Here is a 22,473-nt window from a genome sequence, read left to right as displayed (position 1 = left end):
CAAACGCGATTTCTGAGCACTTTGCTCGAGCCCCTGCGTTGGAGAATTACCCCCCAGCCTTTCGCACACTCGAACGGCTGGAAGGGAGTGCCCTCTCATTCACTAAACACTGCAGTGAATCCTATAACGCCCCAATTACAGAGTGGGAGCTCCCCAGTGCCCTTGCACATTTCCCTGACACAGCTCCTGGGCCTGAGCGCACCCACAGCCAGATGATTAAACATCTCTCATCTGACTACAAGCTACATCTTCTCGTCATCTTCAACCAGATCTGGTGCGATGGCGTCTTTCCATCGCAATCGTGGAAGAGCACAATCATTCCGGTGCTCAAACCCAGTAAAAACCTGCTTGATGTGGATAGCTATTGGCTCATCAGCCTCACCAGTGTTCTTTGTAAGCTGCTGCAACATATGGTATGTCAGCGGTTGGGTTGGGTCCTGGAGTCACGTGGCTTTGCTGGCTCCATGTCAGGGCGGCTTCCGCCAAGGTCACTCTGCCACTGATAATCTTGTGTCCATTGAGTCTGCCATCCGAACAGCCTTTTCCAAACGGCAACTCCTGATTGCTGTCATTTTTGACTTACGTAAAGCATATAACACCACTCAGCGACATCATATCTTAGCCACATTGTATGAGTGGGCTCTCCGGGGACCACGCCCGATTTTTATCCAAAACTTCCCATCGCTCCGTACTTTGTGTTCAATTTGGTGACTGCCATAGTTCTATCCATATCCAGGAGAATGGAGCCCTGCAGGGCTCTGTTTTGAGACTCTCTATTTTTAGTGGCCATTAATGGTCTAGCAGCAGCAGCAGCAGCTGTTGGGCCCTCCGTCTCACCTTCTCTGTATGCAGACGACTTCTGCATTTCGTACTGCTGCTCCAGTACTGTTGTTGCTGAGTGGCGCCTCCAGGGAGCCATGCACAAGGCACAGTCGTGGGCTCTAGCCCATGGCTTCCAATTTTCGGCCACAAAGTCGTATGTCATGCACTTCTGTCTGCATTGTACCGTTCATCCGGAACCCGCACTTTACCTTAATGACGATCCATTCACTGTGGTGGAGACATATCAGTTCCTAGGACTGGTTTTCGACGCTCGATTGACTTGGCTCCCTCATCTATGTCAGCTTAAGCAGAAGTGCTGGCAGCGCCTCAATGCCCTCCGTTGCTTGAGCAACACCAATTGGGGTGCAGATCGCTGCAGGCTCTACAGAGCTCTTGTCCAATCCTGAATTGACTGTGGTAGTGTGGTTTATGGTTCGGCACCGCCTTCAGCATTGCATTTACTCAACCCTGTGCACAACTGTGGGGTTCGATTAGCAACAGGAGCTTTTAGGACGAGTCCGGTGACCAGCTTACTGGTGGAGGCTGGTGTCCCTCCACTGCAGATCAGACGTGTGCAACTGCTCTCCAGTTATGCAGCACACATTCATGGTCCCCCTGAGCATCCGAATTACCGTCTCCTTTTCCCACCCGCGGCAGTCCATCTCCTGCATCGGCGGCCCAAATCGGGGCTAACGATTGCTGTTCGCGTGCAGTCCCTTCTCTCTTAAGTGGAGTCCTTCCCTTTACCACCTCTACTTGCGGTCTGTTCATGTACAGTTCCATGGTGTACGCCTTGGCCACAGCTTTGTCTGGACCTTTTGCATGGCCCTAAGGACTCCATTATCCCCACCGCTCTCCGCTGTCACTTCCTCTCGATTCTTGACGTGTTCTGGGGCTCTGAAGTGGTTTACACCAATGCCTAAAGGCTGATGGTCACTTAGGCTTTGCATATGTTCATGGAGGACATATTGAGCAGAACTCCTTGCCAGTTGGCTGCAGTGTTTTCATTGCAGAGCTGGCAGCCATATCTCGTGCTCTTGAGTACATCCGCTTATGCCCTGGTGCGTTATTTCTCCTGTCTCACTGAGCACCCTCACCACCCTCTGGTAGCGTCCATTCAGGAGTCCGTCTATGCCCTGGAACAGTCCCGCCATTCTGTGGTGTTTGTGTGGACCCCAGGACACGTCGGAATCCCCAGCAATGAACTTGCCGACAGGCTGGACAAACAGTTGACGCAGAAACTGCTTCTGGAGATAGGCATCTCCGAAGCTGACCTGCGTTCAGTCTTACACCGCGGGGTTTTCTGGCTTTGAGAGACGGACTGACATAACAGCACACACAACAAACTGCGTGTTATTGAGGCTATGAATGTGTGGAAGTCTTCCATGCAGGCCTCTCACAGGGAATCAGTTGTCCTCTGCTGCCTCCACATTGGCCATATGTGGCTAATGCATGGTTACCTACTCCGTCGCGAGGATCCACCTCAGTGTCGCTTCTATATAGGTTTTAGCTCATGTCCCTTGGTGTCGTCCACACTAGTGCTTTTAGGGTGGACGTTTAAATGTGTTGCAGAGTGGCTGGCTTTCCCTTTTTATTCTTGTGGTTGACCATTGTAATCTGCTTTCATTTTTACTCTCTTCTGTTTCTGGCGTCTCTCTGTTGTTTTCTTGTCATCTTTTGTTCCTTTTAGTGTTCATTTCCTTCCCTTCTTTCTTGTGGCTTTTCCTTTCTTTCCGTTTTGTGTTATATGTTTTGTCTGTTTTATTCTCACACTTGTGACATTGTTTTATTAGGAACAAGGGACTGATGACCTCATAGTTTGGTCCCTTCTCCCGCCCTTAAACCAATCAACCAACCAACAAAAATTTGTTCACCAAAGACTGTTGACGTAAATATTCCAAAGTTTGAATCGATAACAATTGCCAACATGAGTACCTTAGAAGTAGATATCCTCGATGTAGCGAAGCAGCTTAAATCACTTAATAAAGGCAAGGCCTCAGGTCCAGGTATTATACCAGTTAGATTCTTTTCACAGTGTACTGATGTAATAGCTCCATATCCAGCAATCATATACAAGCACTCACTCAAGGAAAGATCTGTACATAAAGACTGGAAAGTTGTACAGGTCACACCATTACTCAAGAAAAGAAATGGAAGTAATCTAGTGGATTACGGATCCATGTTAATAACATCAATTTGCATTAGACTTTTGGAAGATATTGTGTGTTTAAACATTATGAATTAACTCGAAGATAACAATTTGTTAACAAATACAGTTTCAGAATATACTGGTCTTGTCAAACACAACTTGCTCTTTATTCACACAACAATGAGTGCTATCGACATGGAATATCAAATTTATTTTATATTTTTAATTTCCAGAAGGTTTTGACACGTCTAATCAAATTGTGTGTACTCAGAGCATCATATCAGTTGTGTAACTGAAGCCATTATTCCTGTCAGAAAGGTCATAGTTCGTAGTAATTGATAGGAAGTCATCAAGTAAAACAGGAATAATATCTGGTGTTCCCCAGGGGAGTATTAGAGGTTCTCTGCTGTTCCTGCACTATATAAATGATGAGCAGCCCACTTAGATTATTTGCAGATGAGGCCATCATTTACCATCCTGTAAATTCATCAGAGATCAAAAGAAGTTGCAAGATGAGTTATTCAAGATATCTGTATGCTGTGAAAGATGACAATTTACTGCAAAGAATGAAACATGTGAAGTCATCAACATGAATACTAAAAGGAATGCATTAAATTTTGGTTACATAATAACTCACACAAATTGAAAGATTGAGCAGTGGAAGATCCAGGATGGAATGTAACAATATTAGAGGAGAAAAGTTGCTACTCACCATATAGCGGAGATGCTGAGTCGCGATATGCACAACAAAAAGATTTTGCAATCTTTTTTTGTGCTTATCGCAACTCAGCATCTCCGCTATATGGTGAGTAGCAAATTGAAAGATTGTGAATTCAACTAAATACTTAAGGATTACACAATTATAAATAACTTAAATTGGAATGATCACATGGATAATGGTGTGGGGAAAGCAAACCACGTAGAAGGTAAAACAGTCTTCTAAAGAGACTCTTTGAACTAAACTTGTCTGTCATCTTCTAGAGAACTGCTGTTTGGCGTGGAATCAGCATCAGATAGGATTGATGGAGAGATAGCATAGAAAAAGTTCAAAGGAGGGCAGCTCGTTTTGTGTTATTGCCTAACAGGGTTGAGTGTGTCATGGACATGATATGAAAATTGTGGTAACAATCATTAAAACTAATGTGTTTCTCGCTGCGGCAGGATCTTCTCGTGAAATTTCAGTCATCTACTATCTCTCCAAATGAGAAAATATTCTGTTGACACCCACCTACATAGGGAGAAATGGTCATTGTAATAAAATAAGAAGAAGAGAAATTTAATATCGAGCATAGATTTAAGTGTCAGGCACTCTTCTCTGAAAGTATTTACATGTAGTGTAGTCATCTACGAAAGAGAAATATGGACAATAAAACAGTTTATAAAAGAATAGAATAGAAGTTTTTGAAATGTGGTGCTACAGAAGAATGCTAAAGATGATGGGTAGATCTTGTAACTAATGATCGGATACTGAATAGAATTGGAGAAGAAAGAAATTCATGGCACAATTTGACTAGAAGAAGGGATTGGTTGGGTCTGAAACATCAAGGAAGGATTTAATTTGCGGTAGTTGCTCAGGGATGAAGACACTTTCACAGTATACAGTAGTATGGAGAGCTGCATCTAACTAGTCTTCAGACTGAAGACCACAACATGAAGTTAACACAGAACCTGAAGAAATTCTGGTCATATGCAAAGGCTGTTAGTGGCTCCAAAGTTTGTGTCCAGTCCCTATCGAATGAGACAGAAACTGAAATTGAGGGTAGAAAAGCATAAGCTGAAATGCTTAACTTCATTTTCAAATGTTCCTTTACAAAGGAAAACCCAGGAGAGTTGCCCCAATTTAATCCTCATACCACTGAAAAGATGAATGGAGCAAGTATTAGTATCAGTGGTGTTGAGAAACAGCTGAAATTGTTAAAATTGAACAAAGCTCCAGGCCCCAATGGAATCCCTGTCACATTCTATACTGAATTTGCAGCTGATTTGACCCCTTTTTTAACTATAATCTATCATAGATCCCTCAAACAAAAAATCGTACACAGCTCTTGGAAAAATGTGCTCTTCACACCCGTCTACAAGAAGGATAGTAGAAGTGATCCACAAAACTACTGCCCAATATCCTTGGCATCAATCTGTTGTACAAACTTAGAACATACTCGGAGCTCAAACATAATGAGATATCTTTAACACAATGACCTCCTCAGTGCCAACCAGCATGGATTTCAGAAACATCGATCATGTGAAACCCAGCTCACGCTTTCCTCACATGACATGCTGAAAGCTCTGGATCAAAGCAACCAGGTAGATGCAGTATGTCTTGATTTCTGAAAAGCAGTTCACTCAGTACTACACCTATGCTTATTGTCAAAAGTACAACCATGTGGGGTATCAAGTGAAATTTGTGACTGTATTGAAGACGTTTTTGTAGGGAGGACACAGCATGTTAACTTGGAGGTAGAGTCATTGTCAGATGTAGAAGTAATTTCAGGTATGCCCAGGGAAATGTGTTGGAACCCTTACTGTTCATATTGTTTATTAACGACCTTGCAGACAATAGTAAAATCAGCTTTTTGCAGATGATGCAATTATTTATAATAAAGTACTATCTGAAAGAAGCTGCATAAATATTCAGTCATATCTTAATAAGATTTCAGTGTGGTGCAGAGATTGGTAACTTACTCTTACATGTTCAAAATGAAAAATTGTGCACGTCACAAAATGAAAAACATAGTATCATATGACTATAATATCAATGAGTGACATTGAAATTGGCCAACTCATACAAATACCTGGTTGTGTAACACTTTGTAGGTGGGTAAAGTGGGTGGTAGACTTCGGTTTATTGGTAGAATACTGGGGAAGAGCAATCAGTCTACAAAGGAGATTGCTTACAAATCAGTTGTGTGACCAATTCTAGAATATTGCTCAAGTTTGTGGGACCCAAAACAGATAGGACTAATAGAGGATACTGAGTGTATATATACAAGGGCAGCACGGATTGTCACAGGTTTGTTTCATCCATGGGAGAGTCTCTCAGAGATACTGAAGGAAGTGATTGTGCAAGGAAAAGGATGCTGGTAGACCTCCTTAATTCATATAATCTTATGCAAACCGTATTCTTTCCAACGAGAGTGCAAGGGAACAGTAGAACAACCATAGACAATATTTTTGTTCATTCCTCATTACTAGAAGGGCATTCTGTTAGCAAAAAGGTGAATGGCCTTTCAGATGATGATGCACAAATTTTAAGTCTAAAAGATTTTTGTGCTGCAACACATGTTAAATATAGTTACCAACTTTTTAGGAAAGCTGATCCAGTTGATGTAGAGACTTTTGTAAACCTTATCAAGGAACAAGAGTGGCAAGATGTTTATAGTGCTGATACAGTAGACGATAAATATAATGCATTCCTCAAGACTTTTCTCGTGCTCTTTGAAAGTTGCTTTCCGTTAGAACGTTCAAAACAGGGTACTAGCACAAACAGGCAGCCTGGGTGGCTGACTAAAGGGATAAGAATATCTTGTAGAACAAAGTGGCAATTATATCAAAACGTTAGAAACAGTCACAATCTAAATGCAGCAGCCCATTACAAACAGTATTGTAACGTGCTTAAAAAAGTTATTAGGAAGGCAAAAAGTATGTGGTATGCAGATAGAATAGCTAAGTCTCAGGATAAAATTAAAACCATATGGTCAGTCGTAAAGGAAGTGGCTGGTCTGCAGAGACAGGTCGAGGATATAGAATCAGTGCGTAGTGGGAATGTCCGTGTTACTGATAAGTTGCATATATGTACAGTATTTAATAATCACTTTCTGAATATAGCAGGTGAACTAAATAGAAACCTAGTCCCAACAGGGAATCATATAGCGCTCATAGAAAAAAGTGTTCCGAAACTGTTACCTGAAATGCTCCTCCATGATACTGATAAGAGGGAGATTGAGTTAATAATTAAATCACTAAAGACCAAGAACTCACATGGATATGACGGGGTATCTAGCAGAATACTGAAGTATTGTTTCATGTATGTTAGCGCAGTACTTAGCCATATCTGTAACTTTTCCTTTAGGAGTGGTCAGTTTCCTGACCGATTAAAGTACTTGGTAGTGAAGCCACTTTATAAAAAAGGAGACGTTGATAATGTTGACAAGTTTAGACCTATTTCTATGCCATCGGTGTTTGCTAAAGTTATCGAGAGGGTTGTATATACCAGGTTACTGGAGCATTTAAATTCACATAATTTGCTGTCAAATGTACAGTTTGGTTTTAGAAATGGCTTATCAACTGAAAATGCTATATTCTCTTTTCTCTGTGAGGTTTTTGATTGATTAAATAAAAGGTTGCAAACGTTAGGTGTTTTCTTTGATTTAACGAAGACTTTTGACTGTGTTGACCACAAAATATTACTGCAGAAGTTGGACCATTATGGAGTAAGGGGAGTAGCTTACAATTGGTTCGCCTCTTACTTTAAGAACAGAAAGCAGAAGGTAATTCTCCGCAGTATTGAGAGTGGTAGTGATGTTCAGTCCCAATGGGGCACTGTTAAATGGGGCGTTCCCCAAGGGTCGGTGCTGGGGCCACTGCTGTTTCTTATTTATATAAATGATATGCCTTCTAGTATTACAGGTGATTCAAAAATATTTCTGTTTGCTGATTACACCAGCTTGGTAGTGAAGGATCTTGTGTGTAATATTGAAACATTATCAAATAATGTAGTTCATGAAATAAGTTTGTGGCTTGTGGAAAATAATTTGATGTTAAATCACAGTAAGACTCTGTTTTTACAGTTTCTAACTCACAATTCAACAAGAACTGATATTTTGATCAGACAGAATGGGCATATTATAAGCGAGACATAACAGTTCAAGTTCCTAGGCGTTCGGATAGATAGTAAGCTGTTGTGGAAAGCCCATGTTCAGGATCTTGTTCAGAAACTAAATGCCGTTTTATTTACCATTAGAACAGTATCTGAAATAAGTGACATTTCAACACGAAAAGTAGTCTACTTCGCATATTTTCATACGCTTATGTCATATGGTATTATTTTTTGGGGTAATTCTTCTGATTCAAAAAGGGTATTTTTGGCTCAAAAACGGGCTGTTCGAGCTTTGTGTGGTGTAAGTTCGAAAACCTCTTGTTGATCCCTATTCAATAGTGTGGGAATTTTGACTTTACCCTCACAGTATATATTTTCTTTAATGTCGTTTATTGTTAGCAATATTAGCTTATTCCCAAGAGTTAGCAGCTTTCACTCAGTTAATACTAGGCAGAAATCAAATCTGCATGTGGGATGCACTTCCTTGACTCTTGTGCAGAAAGGAGTGCAGTATTCTGCTGCATCCATTTTCAATAAGCTACCACAAGAACTCAAAAATCTTAGCAGTAACCCGAACACTTTTAAGTCTAAACTGAAGAGTTTCCTCATGGCTCACTCTTTCTATTCTGTTGAGGAGCTCCTGGAAGAGCTAAAAAATTAAGCAAATTCCAGTGTGACATTGTTGATTTTCTTTATTTAAACTTACGACTTGTCGCCTGAATATGTTTCTTATATTTCATTTTATCTGTTTCTACAATCTACAACTGAATATGTTTCTTATATTTCATTTTATCTGTTTCTACAATCGTGTTATAAATTCATGTATTGACTCGTTCCATGACCATGGAGACATCTCCTTAATGTGGTCCCACGGAACAATAAATAAATAAATAAGACTCTTGAAGATAAAAGTAAACTATCCCAAGAAAGTCTATTAACAAAGTTTCAGGAAACAACTTTAAATGATTACTGTAGGAATATACTACAACCCCCTATATATTGCTCTGCCATGAACGTCATGGTTGTTTGCAAAGTATAGAAATAGATAAATCAGAGCTCGCATGGAAAGATTTAAGTGTTCATTCTTCCTGCGTGCTGTTGGAAAGTGGAATGGTAGAGAAATAGCTTGAAGATAGTTTGATGAACCCTTTGCCAAGCACTTGTTTACGAATTGTACAGTAGTCGAGTAGATGTAGATGCTATGATTGTCTAATAATGTAGAAAATAAATGTGTCAAACTCTTATGTATACATATTGACACCAAACTTACTTGGGAAGGGCATGTCAACCAAGTTTGTAAAAATATCTCAAGAATGTCCTCCTTCATTTGTAAACTGAGAGATATGGTCATTAATAATTATCTCTGTAGGACATATTTTGGGTTCAAATGGCTCTGAGCACTATGGGACGTAACATCTTAGGTCATCAGTCCCCTAGAACTTAGAACTACTTAAACCTAACTAACCTAAGGACATCACACACATCCATGCCCGAGGCAGGATTCGAACCTGCGACCATAGCAGTCCCGCGGTTCCGGACTGCAGCGCCTAGAACCGCACGGCCACCGCGGCCGGCTATTTTGGGTTCTTTGTCACATATTTCATATGGCCTTCTCATGTAGGGACACTCCTCTTACATCAGTAACATTTTAAAAGAAGAAAAACATTATATGTACAATATGCAAGGCTGGTCCTGTGGAGTACTGTTGCCCTCTTTCTTACTAGGTTTAGGATACTAACTGCTGTGAATCTTTAAATCTGTGTGTCTGCGCTCTTTGTCAGGAACAACATTAAGGAAATTGTTGCCAGGGAAACATTTCACAAACACAACACTAGAACTAAGGCACAGGTTTGCAGTAGCTGCAAACTCATGCAAATTGAATGTCCTCAAAATGTTTACCAAGTGTCCTCTCTACTCAATCCTTGTCAATAAAAAATTAAAATAAAATGATATGATCTGTGAAGTTATCTGGACAGTGGTAGCAGGCCTAGATGACCTCGAGTTCATTGTTGGGTGTTTTTATTGGCCTCCTGATTCTGCCATAATAGTTGTAGAATCGTTCTAGGAAATTGTGTGTTCAGTGGCATGGAAATACACAGATCATGCAGTATTAGTTGGAGGCAACATCTACCACGTATAGACTGGGACATCTATGTATTCACTGCAGGTGGGACAGATTGATGACAGTCTTGTGAAGTGCTTTTGAACTCATTTTCTGAAAACTGCCTTGAACAAGTAGCTAGACAACTCACACTTAATGCAAATATTTTAGACCTTGTAACTACAAACAGGCCTGACCTTATTGACAGAGTTAGTGTACAGACAGTGATTAGTTATCATGATGTCATTATAGCGAAGATGGTTCTGAAAGTTTATAAATGTATCAAGAAGGCTAGGATTGTAACTTTTCTAGAAAAAATAGATAACCATTTGTTAGCATCCAACTTAGACAATGAAAGGACATAATTTAGCTCCAATGTGACTGACAGAGAGAAATTATGAGCAAAGTTTAAACTGGTTGTAAATCACACTCTGGAGACATATGTGCCAAGTAATTGTGTTAATTATGGAAAGGAAATGCTGAGGAAACATGTTGTTACACAGTCAATTAAAAAAAGAATGAGCAGATGTTGACAGGCAAATGTTAGCAGAAATTTATGCAACCATAAGAAGATCAATGCATGAAGTATACAACTACTTTCGCTGTCATACCTCAGCAAAAGCTCATGCTGAGATTCCGAGAAAATTCTAGTCGTGTGTAAAATCACTAAACAGGTCGAAGGCTTCTCATCCCCTCATTGACCAATCTGCGGTGGCAATAGAAGACAAATCTGAAATTTTAAATTTGACGATTAAGAAATTATTCATGCAGGAGGATGATACAAACATACTGTTGTTTGACTGTCATAAACATTCCCGCATGGAAGGCATAGAAATAGACATCTGTGGCATAGAGAAGCAAGTGAAAGAGTTGAAAACAAATAAGTCACTAGTTATAGATAGAACCCCAATTCGGTTTTACAGAGACTACTCTGTGGCATTGGCCCCTTAGTCTGCTTGCACTATCGTGGATCTCTCACCCAGCAAAAAGTCACAAGCAACTGGAAAAGAGTGCAAATGCCTCATGGATATAAGAAAGATAGAAAAGAAACTGGCATAATTGCAGATGAATATCTTTAACATTGGTTTGCTATATTATTCTTGAACACATTCTGCGTTTGACTATAATAAATTTCATTCTGGCAGAAAAGGTTCTGTCAATGGTTTTAGAAAGCACCAATCGAGCGAAGCTCAGCTTGCCCTTTTCTCACATGATATCCTACAACCCATGGATGGAGGGCAACAGGCAGAGCCCAGATTCGTAGATTTCTGGAAAGTGTTTGATGTGGTGCCCTACTGCAGACTGTTGACTAAGGCCTGAGCATATAGTTTAGATTCCTAGATATGTGATTGGCTCAAAGGCTTCTTAAATAATGGAACCCAGTACACAGTCCTCGACAGCAAGTGTTCATCAGAGACGGGGATGTCATGGAGTGTCCCAGGGAAGTGTGATTGGACTGCTTTTATTCTCTATGTACATAAATGATTTGACAGATATAATGAGCAACAATTTAAATCTGTTTGCTGATGATGCTATGTTGTACAGGAAAATGTCATCATTGAACGACTGTTGGACTATTCAAGATGATGTAGATAAAATTTCTAATTGATGTGATGAGTGGCAGCTAGTTCTAAAAGTAGGAAAATGTAAGTTAATGTAGATGAGTAGGAAAAACAGTCCTGTATTGTTCGAATATAGCTTTAGTAGGGTGCTGCTTGACACAGTCACAGTGATTAAATATCTAGGCATGATGTTGCAAAGCAACATGAAATAGAGTGAGCATGTCAGACTGGTAGTAGAGAAGATATTTTCTAGACTTCATTTTATTGGGAGAATTTTGGAAAAATGTAGCTCATTCATAAAGAAGATGGTGTACTTAATTCTAGTGTGAGCCATTCTTGAATACTGTGTGAGTGTTTGGGATCCTTGGTAGGTTGGATTAAAGGAAGGCATCAAAGCAATTCATAGGTATGCTGCTACATTTGTTACTGGTAGGTTCAATCAGCTTGCAAGTATTAGGAGATGCTTCATGAACTAAAATGGGAATCCCTGGGAGGAAGGTGACACTCTTTTTGCAAGGCATTATGGATGGAAATTTAGAGAACTAGCATTTTATGCTGACTGTAGAACTGTTCTACTGCCACTGACGTACATTTCGCATAGGGACCATGAAGATAAGATGAGAGAAATTGGAGCACATGTGAAGGCTTTTAGACAATCATTTTTCCCTCACTCTGTCTGCAGCTGCAACAGGATAGGGAGATGATTAGTATTGGTAAAATGTACCTCTGCCATGTACTATATGGCAGTTTGTAGAGTATATATGTAGATACAGGTATAACAACGAACCTAAGTTAAAATATAAAAGAGTTCTATCATAAGGACAGTGTTGATTTTAATGTACAAGATTATAGCTGTATTCTTTCATTTGAGATGAACAATCTCGATTTTAGTATTTAAGACTGTATCTGTACTGTTTACTTTTTAATGACCCTACTGTGGTCTATATACAATGAAGCTAATTTCATGTAAAATGATCACCAATTAAAAATAAAGTGTTCATAAGGACTAATAGTGTGTTGAAGTTTAGTGATAGTTATTACCATATTTGGAATTAGTTCTTAACTACTTCTTCTGCTGCCTAATATGTCTCAACTCGGTCCACCTTCCTGAAAATTTATCTGAATAGTATAATCCAAGTAATACAATACGTAAATGTAATGAATGAAGAAAAATCAAATGAATGATAAAACTGAAGACTTGCAGGATAGCCAAACAATAATTGTATATATTGAGGGAAGGTGCAGTAGTATTCGTAGTCAACCTACAGATTTTAGTGTCGCTTTTGCAACCGTAGTTTTTATTGTATAAACAGTTGTTTGCACATGTCCTCCTACTTTAAGCTTTGTGTGTTCTCAGTGATTAGCTCTACTACACTCATTAAGTACATTGGATAAGAAATTCCCATATTTCCTCTGTACATCATTTTCCTGTGTCTGAAATGTTCATCAAATATTCAGTTCTTTTGATAGGAACATGGCATGAGTGAGTGAGCATTTTCATTTTGATTATTTTCACTATTAAATTCAGTGTGTATAATTATTTTGGTCCTCTTCCCCGTAACAGGTAAAAATGAGTTTGCCTATGGACGTGAGTTACTTTGTCTGGATGTTGGTGTGGAACTGGAATGCCCAGACTATAATGGGAATAGACTTTCTCAGAAAACAAGATCAAGGATTACAAAGGTAATAATGTAATACATAATATATCTGCACTTTATGGAGGAAAAAAAATCACTTCGGATGACAGCGCATATTTACCAGTGCAGAATTGTGATATAGGTATTACTGCAGCATTGAGAGTGCAGAAGTAGTTTTATTGGGCCTTCCATAATGTTAGATGCACATTAATGGGCATCAGTCATTGATTTTTTTCCCTATACCCCTAACATTCTTGCAATGTGTTTTCACTCTTAGAAATTACTGTAATAGTATGTGTTCACTTCCTTTATGGGATCTGTTCTACCAGAACTACCTTGCTACTATACTTTCGAGTGTCCAGTGTTGTTGCAGATTACTTTTTGCAATCTTGCCGTACCTACACCTGCAGTTGGATTTTCGTACTGTCAACAATTTTATTTGATGCTTTTCTGCATTTACACTGCCTGAAAAAAAGAATTGAAGCAGGGAAAGAGGGATTGAAATGAAACCACAGGGGTTGAGATGGTATGCAACATTATTTCAGTGATTACAAAATTCAAGTCAAATTTACAAAGAACTTGTAGTATGAGCCCATTTTTTATCAATTGGATGTTGTACACTGCTGACCTAAACGCATGCATTGGTTCTGTTGGGAAGGGTGCCATAAAGCTGTTGTATTCCCTCCTGAAACACACATTTTTGTAACTGGCACTTCATATCCTGGATACTGGCACTGGGCCAGTGTTAACATCTGAGGTGGTCAGACATGTTCTGCCAGGGACTTATCTGGGGATCTCGTGACCCACGTGAGTACCTCAACAACATGCAGACAGTTCATAGAGACACGTGCCATGTGTGGACAAGCATTTTTTTGTTGAAAAATGGTACCTCAGTATTGTTGCGTGAGACACAACACACGAGTACACAAAATGTCTGTGACTTAACTGTTGTGCCATCAGAGTTCTCTCGCCCACTTTTACTTGTGGCCTGATGTCACACCCAATGGCTCCTCATACTGTGACGCCAAGAGCAACATTGTTGTGCCTCTCCAAAACATTGGAGAAATGAGAGCTCATGTTAGGTTGTCACCATACTCACCGATGATGGTCTTCCAGGATAGTGCGTAACTGCAGTTAATTGCTGAACACAATGCAATGTCACTTGTTGGCACTCCATGCTTCCCAACTGCAGCACTGCTCCATATGCAGCTGTTGGTGTTATGATGTCAACGGCAACATACACACTATATGTTAATTCCCAAGTCCAGCTGCTGCTAGTCTCCAACTGATGGTGCAGGATGGCACAGATTGTTTTACGGAGTCCATTACTTGTTCTCAGATGGCGGGCTTAGGTGTGAAGGGCTTACAATGTGGTTGGAACACAGTATAGTGATTCTCTCTTGTGATCGTCACATGTGATCGACAGGAAACTTGACAGCGAGTGTGCCTACTCTCACATTTCCATGCAATCCAACATCAGGCCTCTGTCACGTCAAAAACCGCTTAATTATAGACATTGTGTGATTTGACCAGCTAGCCAAATGGAGACCCACAGTGAGGTGAGGTGCTGATAACGCTGTCTTACATGAGTACATGACATCTTCATTTCATTCACAGTGATCATTCAACACCTGCTGCTGTTCTGGTCCCTTATATACCATACCAGGCCTGGTAACAACACTATAATGCACACTGGTGGTCATTTTGTCGCAGAGAATTGCAAGTCTAATGAGTAACATACCAGCCAATGGTGGGATTGTGTATGAAATTACATTAATATCTGACCTTGTCTTCTGGGTGCGTCACTTATTTTGTCAACCAATGTATATATTTTGCATTATGTCAGTCATGCATGTTTACAGGAAAAATACACCATGACATATGATGGTGCCATGTGCATTTCCCTACAAAAAGCTCTGTTTCCAAAATTATTAGACATTTTTTCCTTATCGTGGTTAATCTTGAACTGTTATCCTTGTTTTTATCACGACTTAGTGGAGTGTTCTGAACCCTACCCAAACTGCAAATTTTCTTGCCCTTGTTCATTCTGTGACCACTCTTCCCTGTTTAATTTATTGTATATAAAATACTTCTACAAGGCCTTACATCCATCCATGTGTGATCCTTCTGCAGTGACAAGTAATCCGTTGTTCAGTATGCCGAAGGTCTTACTAATGATGTCACAGACAGATATTACCCCCAAACATAGCCCGCAAACAAATATCACATGCCATATCCAGACACCTTTAATCCTCTCCTCTTACTGACTGCAAAGAGGCTGCTCCTCCCCCCCCACGCACAACTTTCCCCCATGACTCAATGTCATTTTGCACTGAAACAACTTAACCGTACTCTTTGCCAGCACTTTGACTACTTTCATCATATCCATAAACGAAGAACGTTCTACCCACTATCCCCCCCCCCCCCCCCCCTTTGGTCCATAGCTCTTTCGTGGATATGTGTGTGGCATGCATGGGGCCTCGACCTATTGCAGCCTCTCTTCTCTACCAGGCTGCATTCCCTTCCCCACATCCACTCCTTCCCATCCTAGCTCCCCCCCTCCTGCTCCCCGTCTATCTACCTCAGTGTTTCCCTTTACGATGACTAGCTATTTCCTTGGTTCTTCTATTCCTTTATGGTCTTGTCTGGCATTTCCAGTCTCCCTCCTTTTCTTTCTTTCTTTTTTTCCTTCTCAGCTTTTGCTGGTCCCCTTTGGGGTTTGATCTCTCATTCTAAATTGTTTCCATAGTGTGAGCCATTTGGGGAAGAACTCTCTCCCTAGTGTCCCTGGTGTGGGTCCTCTCTATCCTCATGTTTCTCCCTTTCTTCTCCACTGTAGTGTCCACTACACTCCCCCCACCCCAGCTTGGTCACTGGCACAGTAGCCAGTCTGTGGTGGGACTGTTATGTACCATTCCAGCTGAGCCCCCTGACAACAATGGGATCACGCTTCTGGTACTGAGCTGTCACCACCTCATGTATGCTTCATTGTGGGTGCGCATCTTTTTGGGGCTTCAAAACTCCCAGCAACGACTGCTGTGACAGGCAACCCTCGCTGCGGCCAGGCAGTGCCCATGATGTGAGCCCCTGATCAGAGTGAGTGGTACCAGGGCAGATTTTCTGCGCAAGAATCATGGTAAGCTCCAAACTTCTGGTCACTCTTCTGCAGCTTTCTTTTCAAATAGGAGCAGTTCACTCTCTGCTCCTAATTTTACCTCATCAGTCTTACCCTCCCTGGCCACTCCCTTGAAGAAGGGCAAGGATTGACAACTTGTGGCAAAACCCTTTCCCTGTTATTTGGTTTTTTTATTGTGCAGTAATGGACTTTCGCTGCTGTATAACTGCTCTTTTTTTGTAGGACACATTGGAGGTAAGTTTGGGGAAGTTGACTCCCTAGGTAAAATGCAGTCAGTTCCCCTATTGATTAAAACCTCTGCTGTCAGTCAGTCAGTTTTCCTTTGTTCTTCTGAGCACTTAGACATCCCAGTGAGTGTTACTCCTCGCCAGTCCTTAAATATGACCCAGAGCATTATTTTCCACAGGGATCTCCTCCTTCAATCTGATGGCGAATTGGAACTGATCTGGCACAACACGGCATTCATTTTGTGTGGCAAGTCCAGAGAGGTCCTAAGGACAATCATCCTGGCTTTTGAGGGGAATACCTTCTGGAAAAAGTCAAAGTTACAGTTTACTGTTGAGATTTGAAATCCTATAGCCCACCTTCCATGTACCATTTCCTGTGTCTCTGTTTTGGTCACGTCTTCACAATGGGAGGCGACTCCTATTTGCAGCACCTGCGACCACCCTGTATATATGGGGAGTCCTTGCACTCACCGCCCAAGTACATGAACTGTTCCAGCCACTTTCTGCTTGCTCGCCATATTGCCTGATCCATAAAACAGAAAGAAAGAGTGAGGAACTCAAAACTCTTGACCATCCGTCCTCCTCTGAGTCCAAAAGAAATTAGTCTGTCAGCACCTAGTTTCTTTAACATCTGCTTTTCCTTCTGTTGTGTTCTTTCCTCCTCATCCTCCTCCTCCTGCTTTCTCTGTGCCTCATCCTGTCCCCCTTCCCTTTCCTCCTCCACGGCGATTCCTGTTCCCTCCCTTCACAGAGCTGCTCCTTCTCCTCAACCAGAGAAAAAACCTCTTCTCTGGTACCCGCTGGGGATGGAGCTGCTTCTAGGAACCCCTCTCCCTGGCTTCTCCAAGACAAGAAGCCTGCTACTTTGAGTTGGACGCAGGAACTGTGCCCTGTGGGCCTCAGGACCACTCATTCTCTTTTGGACCCAGATATTGCTGCGACTTGCTCTCTTCCCAAACACACCTCCCCACACTCTGCTAAGGAGAAACTGAAGTTTGCGTATGTCTCGGCATGAGGCCCACCCTACATCCCAGAGGGTGTCACCCCCTCCTTCTAAATTGGGCTCAGTATTACATTGATGGATGTCACTCCACCCTTACTGGTGACACACTCCGACACAGCCCGATGGTTGATTCTGATCTGGCACTCATATTACTCTTCTCTAATGGAACAATAATGGTTACTATCATCAACTTCCAGAATTGCAGTCTCTTCTTTTTCTCTACTCTGTAGCTTGTATTGTATTGCAGGAATTTCATTTTATGAATACTCATTTGTCGATTCTTTGTGATTCCCATGCCTTCTGCCACAACCAGTTGGCCCCTTTGTGAACCTCCTTTGGTGTCTGCAGATTGGTCCATACGGATGTTGTCAGTTACTGGATTCCTCTTCAAACAGCACTGGAAGCAGTAGCTGTTCGGGCTCATTTAGACTCTGCAGTAACAATTTGCAATTTTTATCTCCCCACAGATTTCACTCCTATGCTTCCTGTTCTTCTTGCCCTCCTTCAACAGTTCCCTCCTCCCGTCAGTCTCCTTGGGAATTCTAACGCCCATTACCCTCTTTAGGGTTGTTCTCCGACCACTGATCGGGGCTAGATTATTGAAGCCTTCTGGCAGGAATGGATCTCTGCCTCCTCAACCCTGAAGCTCCCTCACACTTCAGTGAGGAGTTCATGATTCAGTGGGGAGTTCATGACAATTTGTGCAACAGCGATCTTTTCTTCAGCATCACTCGCCTGGGTGCCCTTCCAGGTGGTCCTTTACCAATGTGGACTGGGATGTCTTTTCCTGCGCTGCCATCCCAACCGTTCTACCATATGATGGCATTGATAAGTCCGTACAGAGTTAGACCAACACCATCATTTTCGCAGCTGCTCCAGCGATTCTCTGTTCCTCAGTATCTCCCATGTTGAAGAATATCCTTTGATGGATCCTTGAAATTGCTAGAGCCATCGGGCTCTCCAATGCTACAAATGGCACTTGTCTCTCAACCACCTCCTGTCCGTTAAACAACTTCATGCCCATGCCTGATATTTAATTAAATACCAGAAATATATCACTGCCATAGGACGGCGTACTCCCTGTTCGCAAGTATGGGCAAAGATCAGGCACATTTTTGGCCACCATCCTCCAACAGGTGTCCCGGGAATTTTCCTGAATGGTGTTATCCTCACCAGTCTGCGGGCTCTATAGCTGAGCATTTTATTCGGCATTCCGCCTAGGCCTCAGCGTCGGTCCACTATCTGCCCACATTCCGTCTTCTCAAACACTGTCTGGAACGACTTCCTTTATCTTCCATTTCCCATCGCCTGGAGATTTGAAACACTCCATTTAGTGAGTGGGAATTCGCCAGCACTCTTGTTTCCTGCCTTTACATGGCTGCTGAACTGGACTGAGTGCACAACCAAATGCTTCAACACTAATTGGTGGCTAGCCAACATCATATACTTTCCCTTTTTAGTGTCTCTGAAGCAAAGGAGAATTCCCTTCCCATTGGCAAGAAAGACTCATTATTCCAGTTTTGAAATTGGGTAAACAACCTCTTCAGATGGATTGCTACCATATGATCAATTTAACCAATCTCCTCTGCAAGTTGCTTGAATGTGTGGTGAGTCAAAGGCTGTATCGGATCCTTGAATCCAAGGACCTTTTGGCTTTGACCCAGGGTTGTTTTCAATAAGGTTGTTCTACTGCAAATAATTTAGTCCACCTGGAGTCTGCTATACAAATGGCTTTTGCCCAGCAGCAACACCTTGTTGCAGTCTTCTTTGATCTGCATAAAGCTTATGATACCACATGGCGCCACCACATCCTAGCCACCTTACATGAGTGGGGTCTCCATGGCTCGCTCCTGATTTTTATCCAGGATTTTCTTTCATGTGATGCTATTCAGGTACAGGGTGGCACCTCCTGTAGCACCTCCCATCTGCAGGAGAAAGGAGTTCCACAGGGTTCTGTTTCGAGTGTACCTCTCTTTTTAGTGGCTATCAGTGGTCTGGTGGCAGTTGTGGGACCTATGTTTCCTCTTTGTATGCTGATGACTTTTGTATTTATTTTTATTCATCCATGATGGGCATTGTTGACTGTGGACTGCAGGGAACAATACAAAAAGAGTGCAGTTTTGGGTTCTTACTCATAGCTTCCAATTTTCAGCTGCCAGCGTTCCCATCTGGATCTGTACCTTGATGGCCAGCTCCTCAGTGTGGTGGACTCTTCAATACTTTTTTTTTTTTTTTTAGGACTGGCATTTGATGCTTGATTGACATGGCTTCCCTATCTTCATTAACTAAAGCAGACATGTTGGTCAGATCTCAATGCTCTTTGATGCCTAAGCAATACCAACTTGAGCGCAAACTGCTCTACTCTGCTATGGTTCTACAAAGTGCTGGTCCAGTCCCATCTAAATTATGGGAGTCTCGCATACAGTTTGGTGTCATCTTCGACATTATATTGGTGGACCTGATACACCATGGTGGGGTACGACTGGCAACTGTTGTCTTTGGGATGAACTGTATGGTCAGCCTCCCGGGAGAGGCAGGGGTTCAATCATTGCATGTTCGGCACCAGTAAGCATTGATCGCTTATGTATTAGCCATCTACTGCTACCCAGAGTACCCAAACTACTTCTCTTTCCAGGTACAGAGATTTGCCTCCCACAACGACAGCCTATGTCTGGGGTTACAATCAGTATCCACATCCAATCCCTTTCTTCAGAACTCCGTCTTTCCCCTGTAACACTTCTTCTCTGGGCCCATCCTGGGTGCATCCATCGCCCACAGTTCTGTCTTGACTTGTCATGAGATCCGAAAGACCAGCCCTGCCTGAGACGCAATTCTTCTCCATTCTTGGCACATTGGTTGCATGTCACACTGGTTTTGCTTACATTCATGTGGGATGTACTGAGCTTCATTCCTTGTCATACAGCTGCAGTGTTTTCACTGTGGTGTTAGTAGCCATGTCTTGTGTTCTTGAGCAAATCTGTTCTTGAATCTTTCCTCATCTGTGGCAACTCCGTGAGCACTTTACAAGCTCTTGACCAGTGTTACCCTCACCATTCCATGGTCCTGACTATCCAAGATACCCTTTTTGCCCTCAAACAATGTAGATGTACGGTGGCCTTTGTCTCTACCCCGGGGAATGAACTCCCTGACAGACTGGCCAAATTGGCTGCTGGCAAGCCATCTTTTGAGATTGGTAATATGGCACTGGACCTTTTTGATTGGTATTATACCATCAAGTTCTTAGGATTTGGAATATGGAACTGCATACTCTGAGTTTACCAAACTATCTATGGGTGATAAAGGAGACCACGAATTTGTGGAGGTCCTCCATGCAGCCTTCTCACAAGGACTCCATTGTCCTGTGTTGGCTCCACATCAGCCGTACTTGATTGACAACTCATCGTTATCTCCCCCACTGTCTTTGTTGCGCTTATTTGACAGTGGTCCATATTTTGCTTAACTGTCCTAACCTAGCCACCTTTTGGGGGGACTCTCAATCTTCCTGACTCGTTACCCCTGTTGCTACCAGATGATGCTTCAGCAGCTGACCTTGTTTACTGTTTATTTGTGAAGGAAGTTTTGATCACTCTCTCTAAGAGAAGACACTTCAGCCTTGTCGGCTTCTTTAGGGGGTGGCAGAACGCCCTGTTGCCTCCTCTGCCCTGACCGGGCAATGGCTCTCTGGGCTTGATAGTATGCCCTAGCCCTTGCCCTACCCATTCTTTTGCTCTTGGAGCCTTTCTCTGACTGATTTCGTGTTCTTCTCCATTTTCCTGTGCTTCTCTCACAGTTGCCATGTTCATGTTGCTAGTCTTTACTGTGTATTGTTGGGTGGGATGCCTTTGGTCTGGGTGGGGGAGGCACGGGTGGTATGTCCCTCATCTCAGTTTCTGTCCTTGAGGACCTCTGCTGATCCCTGGACAGGGCACCTCACTTGCCTTTCTGACTTTCCCCCTTTTCTTCTTCCTTGTTCCTTTCACTAGTGTTTGTTGACCTTCAATAGACATTGGGGTTTTCTTCCCTTCGGTTACATGCACTAGGCCATTCTTTGGTGTGTAGTTTTGTTGACTTTCGTGTTGCAGTAGGAGAGACTGACCTCATAGTTTCGTCCCTTTAATCCTTAAACTAACCAACCAATCCTTCCCACCCCTCCCAAAGTGGTATTAGCAACCCACAGAGTGTACGTGATAACCTAGACCATCCTTATGCCACATATGCTCCCAGCCTCTTGCTATGTGGACCACACCACTGTGTAACATCCAGGTATAAGACCTGTCTGGTATACCCACCCAGTACAGTCTGGTTGACAGTACAGGTGTTGAAATTTATTGTGCTGTAAGCATTAATTACACATATACTGACAGGTGTTACAGTTGGATGAAAGTGGCCTCATAGTGCCCACTACTGGGAACCAAAGAGAGGCCTTCTGCATGTAAGCAGTGGGCAATGATTGTGATGCCAAATGCTTCTGTGGATAAAAATAACAGGTTCTTGTTTCTTGTGTCTTAATAAAATGAGAACAATGCTTAATTCAAATCGCACATCCCTGTTTATAAGATTGTCTGCCATATGGATACTTATGGCCTCCTCAAAAATACAATCCAGAATGATGATGAAATATGTTTTTCATAAAACATGTGATGCCCCCCTGTACAGGCAGCGCTATGCTGCTGCTGAATTATCGTGTTGACCCAGGCATATACAACAGTAGTTTTCTACACATTGTTCTGACAGTGTGCAACATGTTCATATCTGTCCAATACAAGATTTCTCACAATAAACTCCATTTTCGACAGCCAAGATCATTGTTACCATTGGATAAAAAACACACTTAAAAATGTCTCTTTTGAGGATTCGTTTTATTCTCTAAGACCTACTGCCAAAATACAACGAGAAGGCTTTTGCAGTGGTTGCCTCCACATATTCATTTACATCCATACACTGAATTCACTTTCATGGCAATGCATTACATATCTGTTTATCAGAATAACCATTCTGTTGGAACACCATTCTTGGATGTTGC

General features: G+C 42.0%; 1 protein-coding gene across 1 annotated transcript in view; it reads left to right on the top strand.

Annotated features, from left to right (window-relative positions):
- The window catches only part of LOC126475255 (FAST kinase domain-containing protein 5, mitochondrial), a 51,408-nt gene that overhangs the window by 15,712 nt on the left and 13,223 nt on the right, over positions 1-22,473 (top strand). Inside the window, exon 2 of the mRNA XM_050102968.1 lies at positions 13,012-13,130. Within this exon, the coding sequence (XP_049958925.1) occupies positions 13,012-13,130 (119 nt within the window). The remainder of the gene's footprint in view (positions 1-13,011; positions 13,131-22,473) is intronic.

The sequence above is a fragment of the Schistocerca serialis genome, chromosome 4, assembly GCF_023864345.2.
Source record: "Schistocerca serialis cubense isolate TAMUIC-IGC-003099 chromosome 4, iqSchSeri2.2, whole genome shotgun sequence".
Classification (NCBI taxonomy): domain Eukaryota; kingdom Metazoa; phylum Arthropoda; class Insecta; order Orthoptera; family Acrididae; genus Schistocerca; species Schistocerca serialis.
The sequence above is the reverse complement of the archived record's forward strand: the minus strand, read 5'-3'. Positions and strand labels throughout refer to the sequence as shown.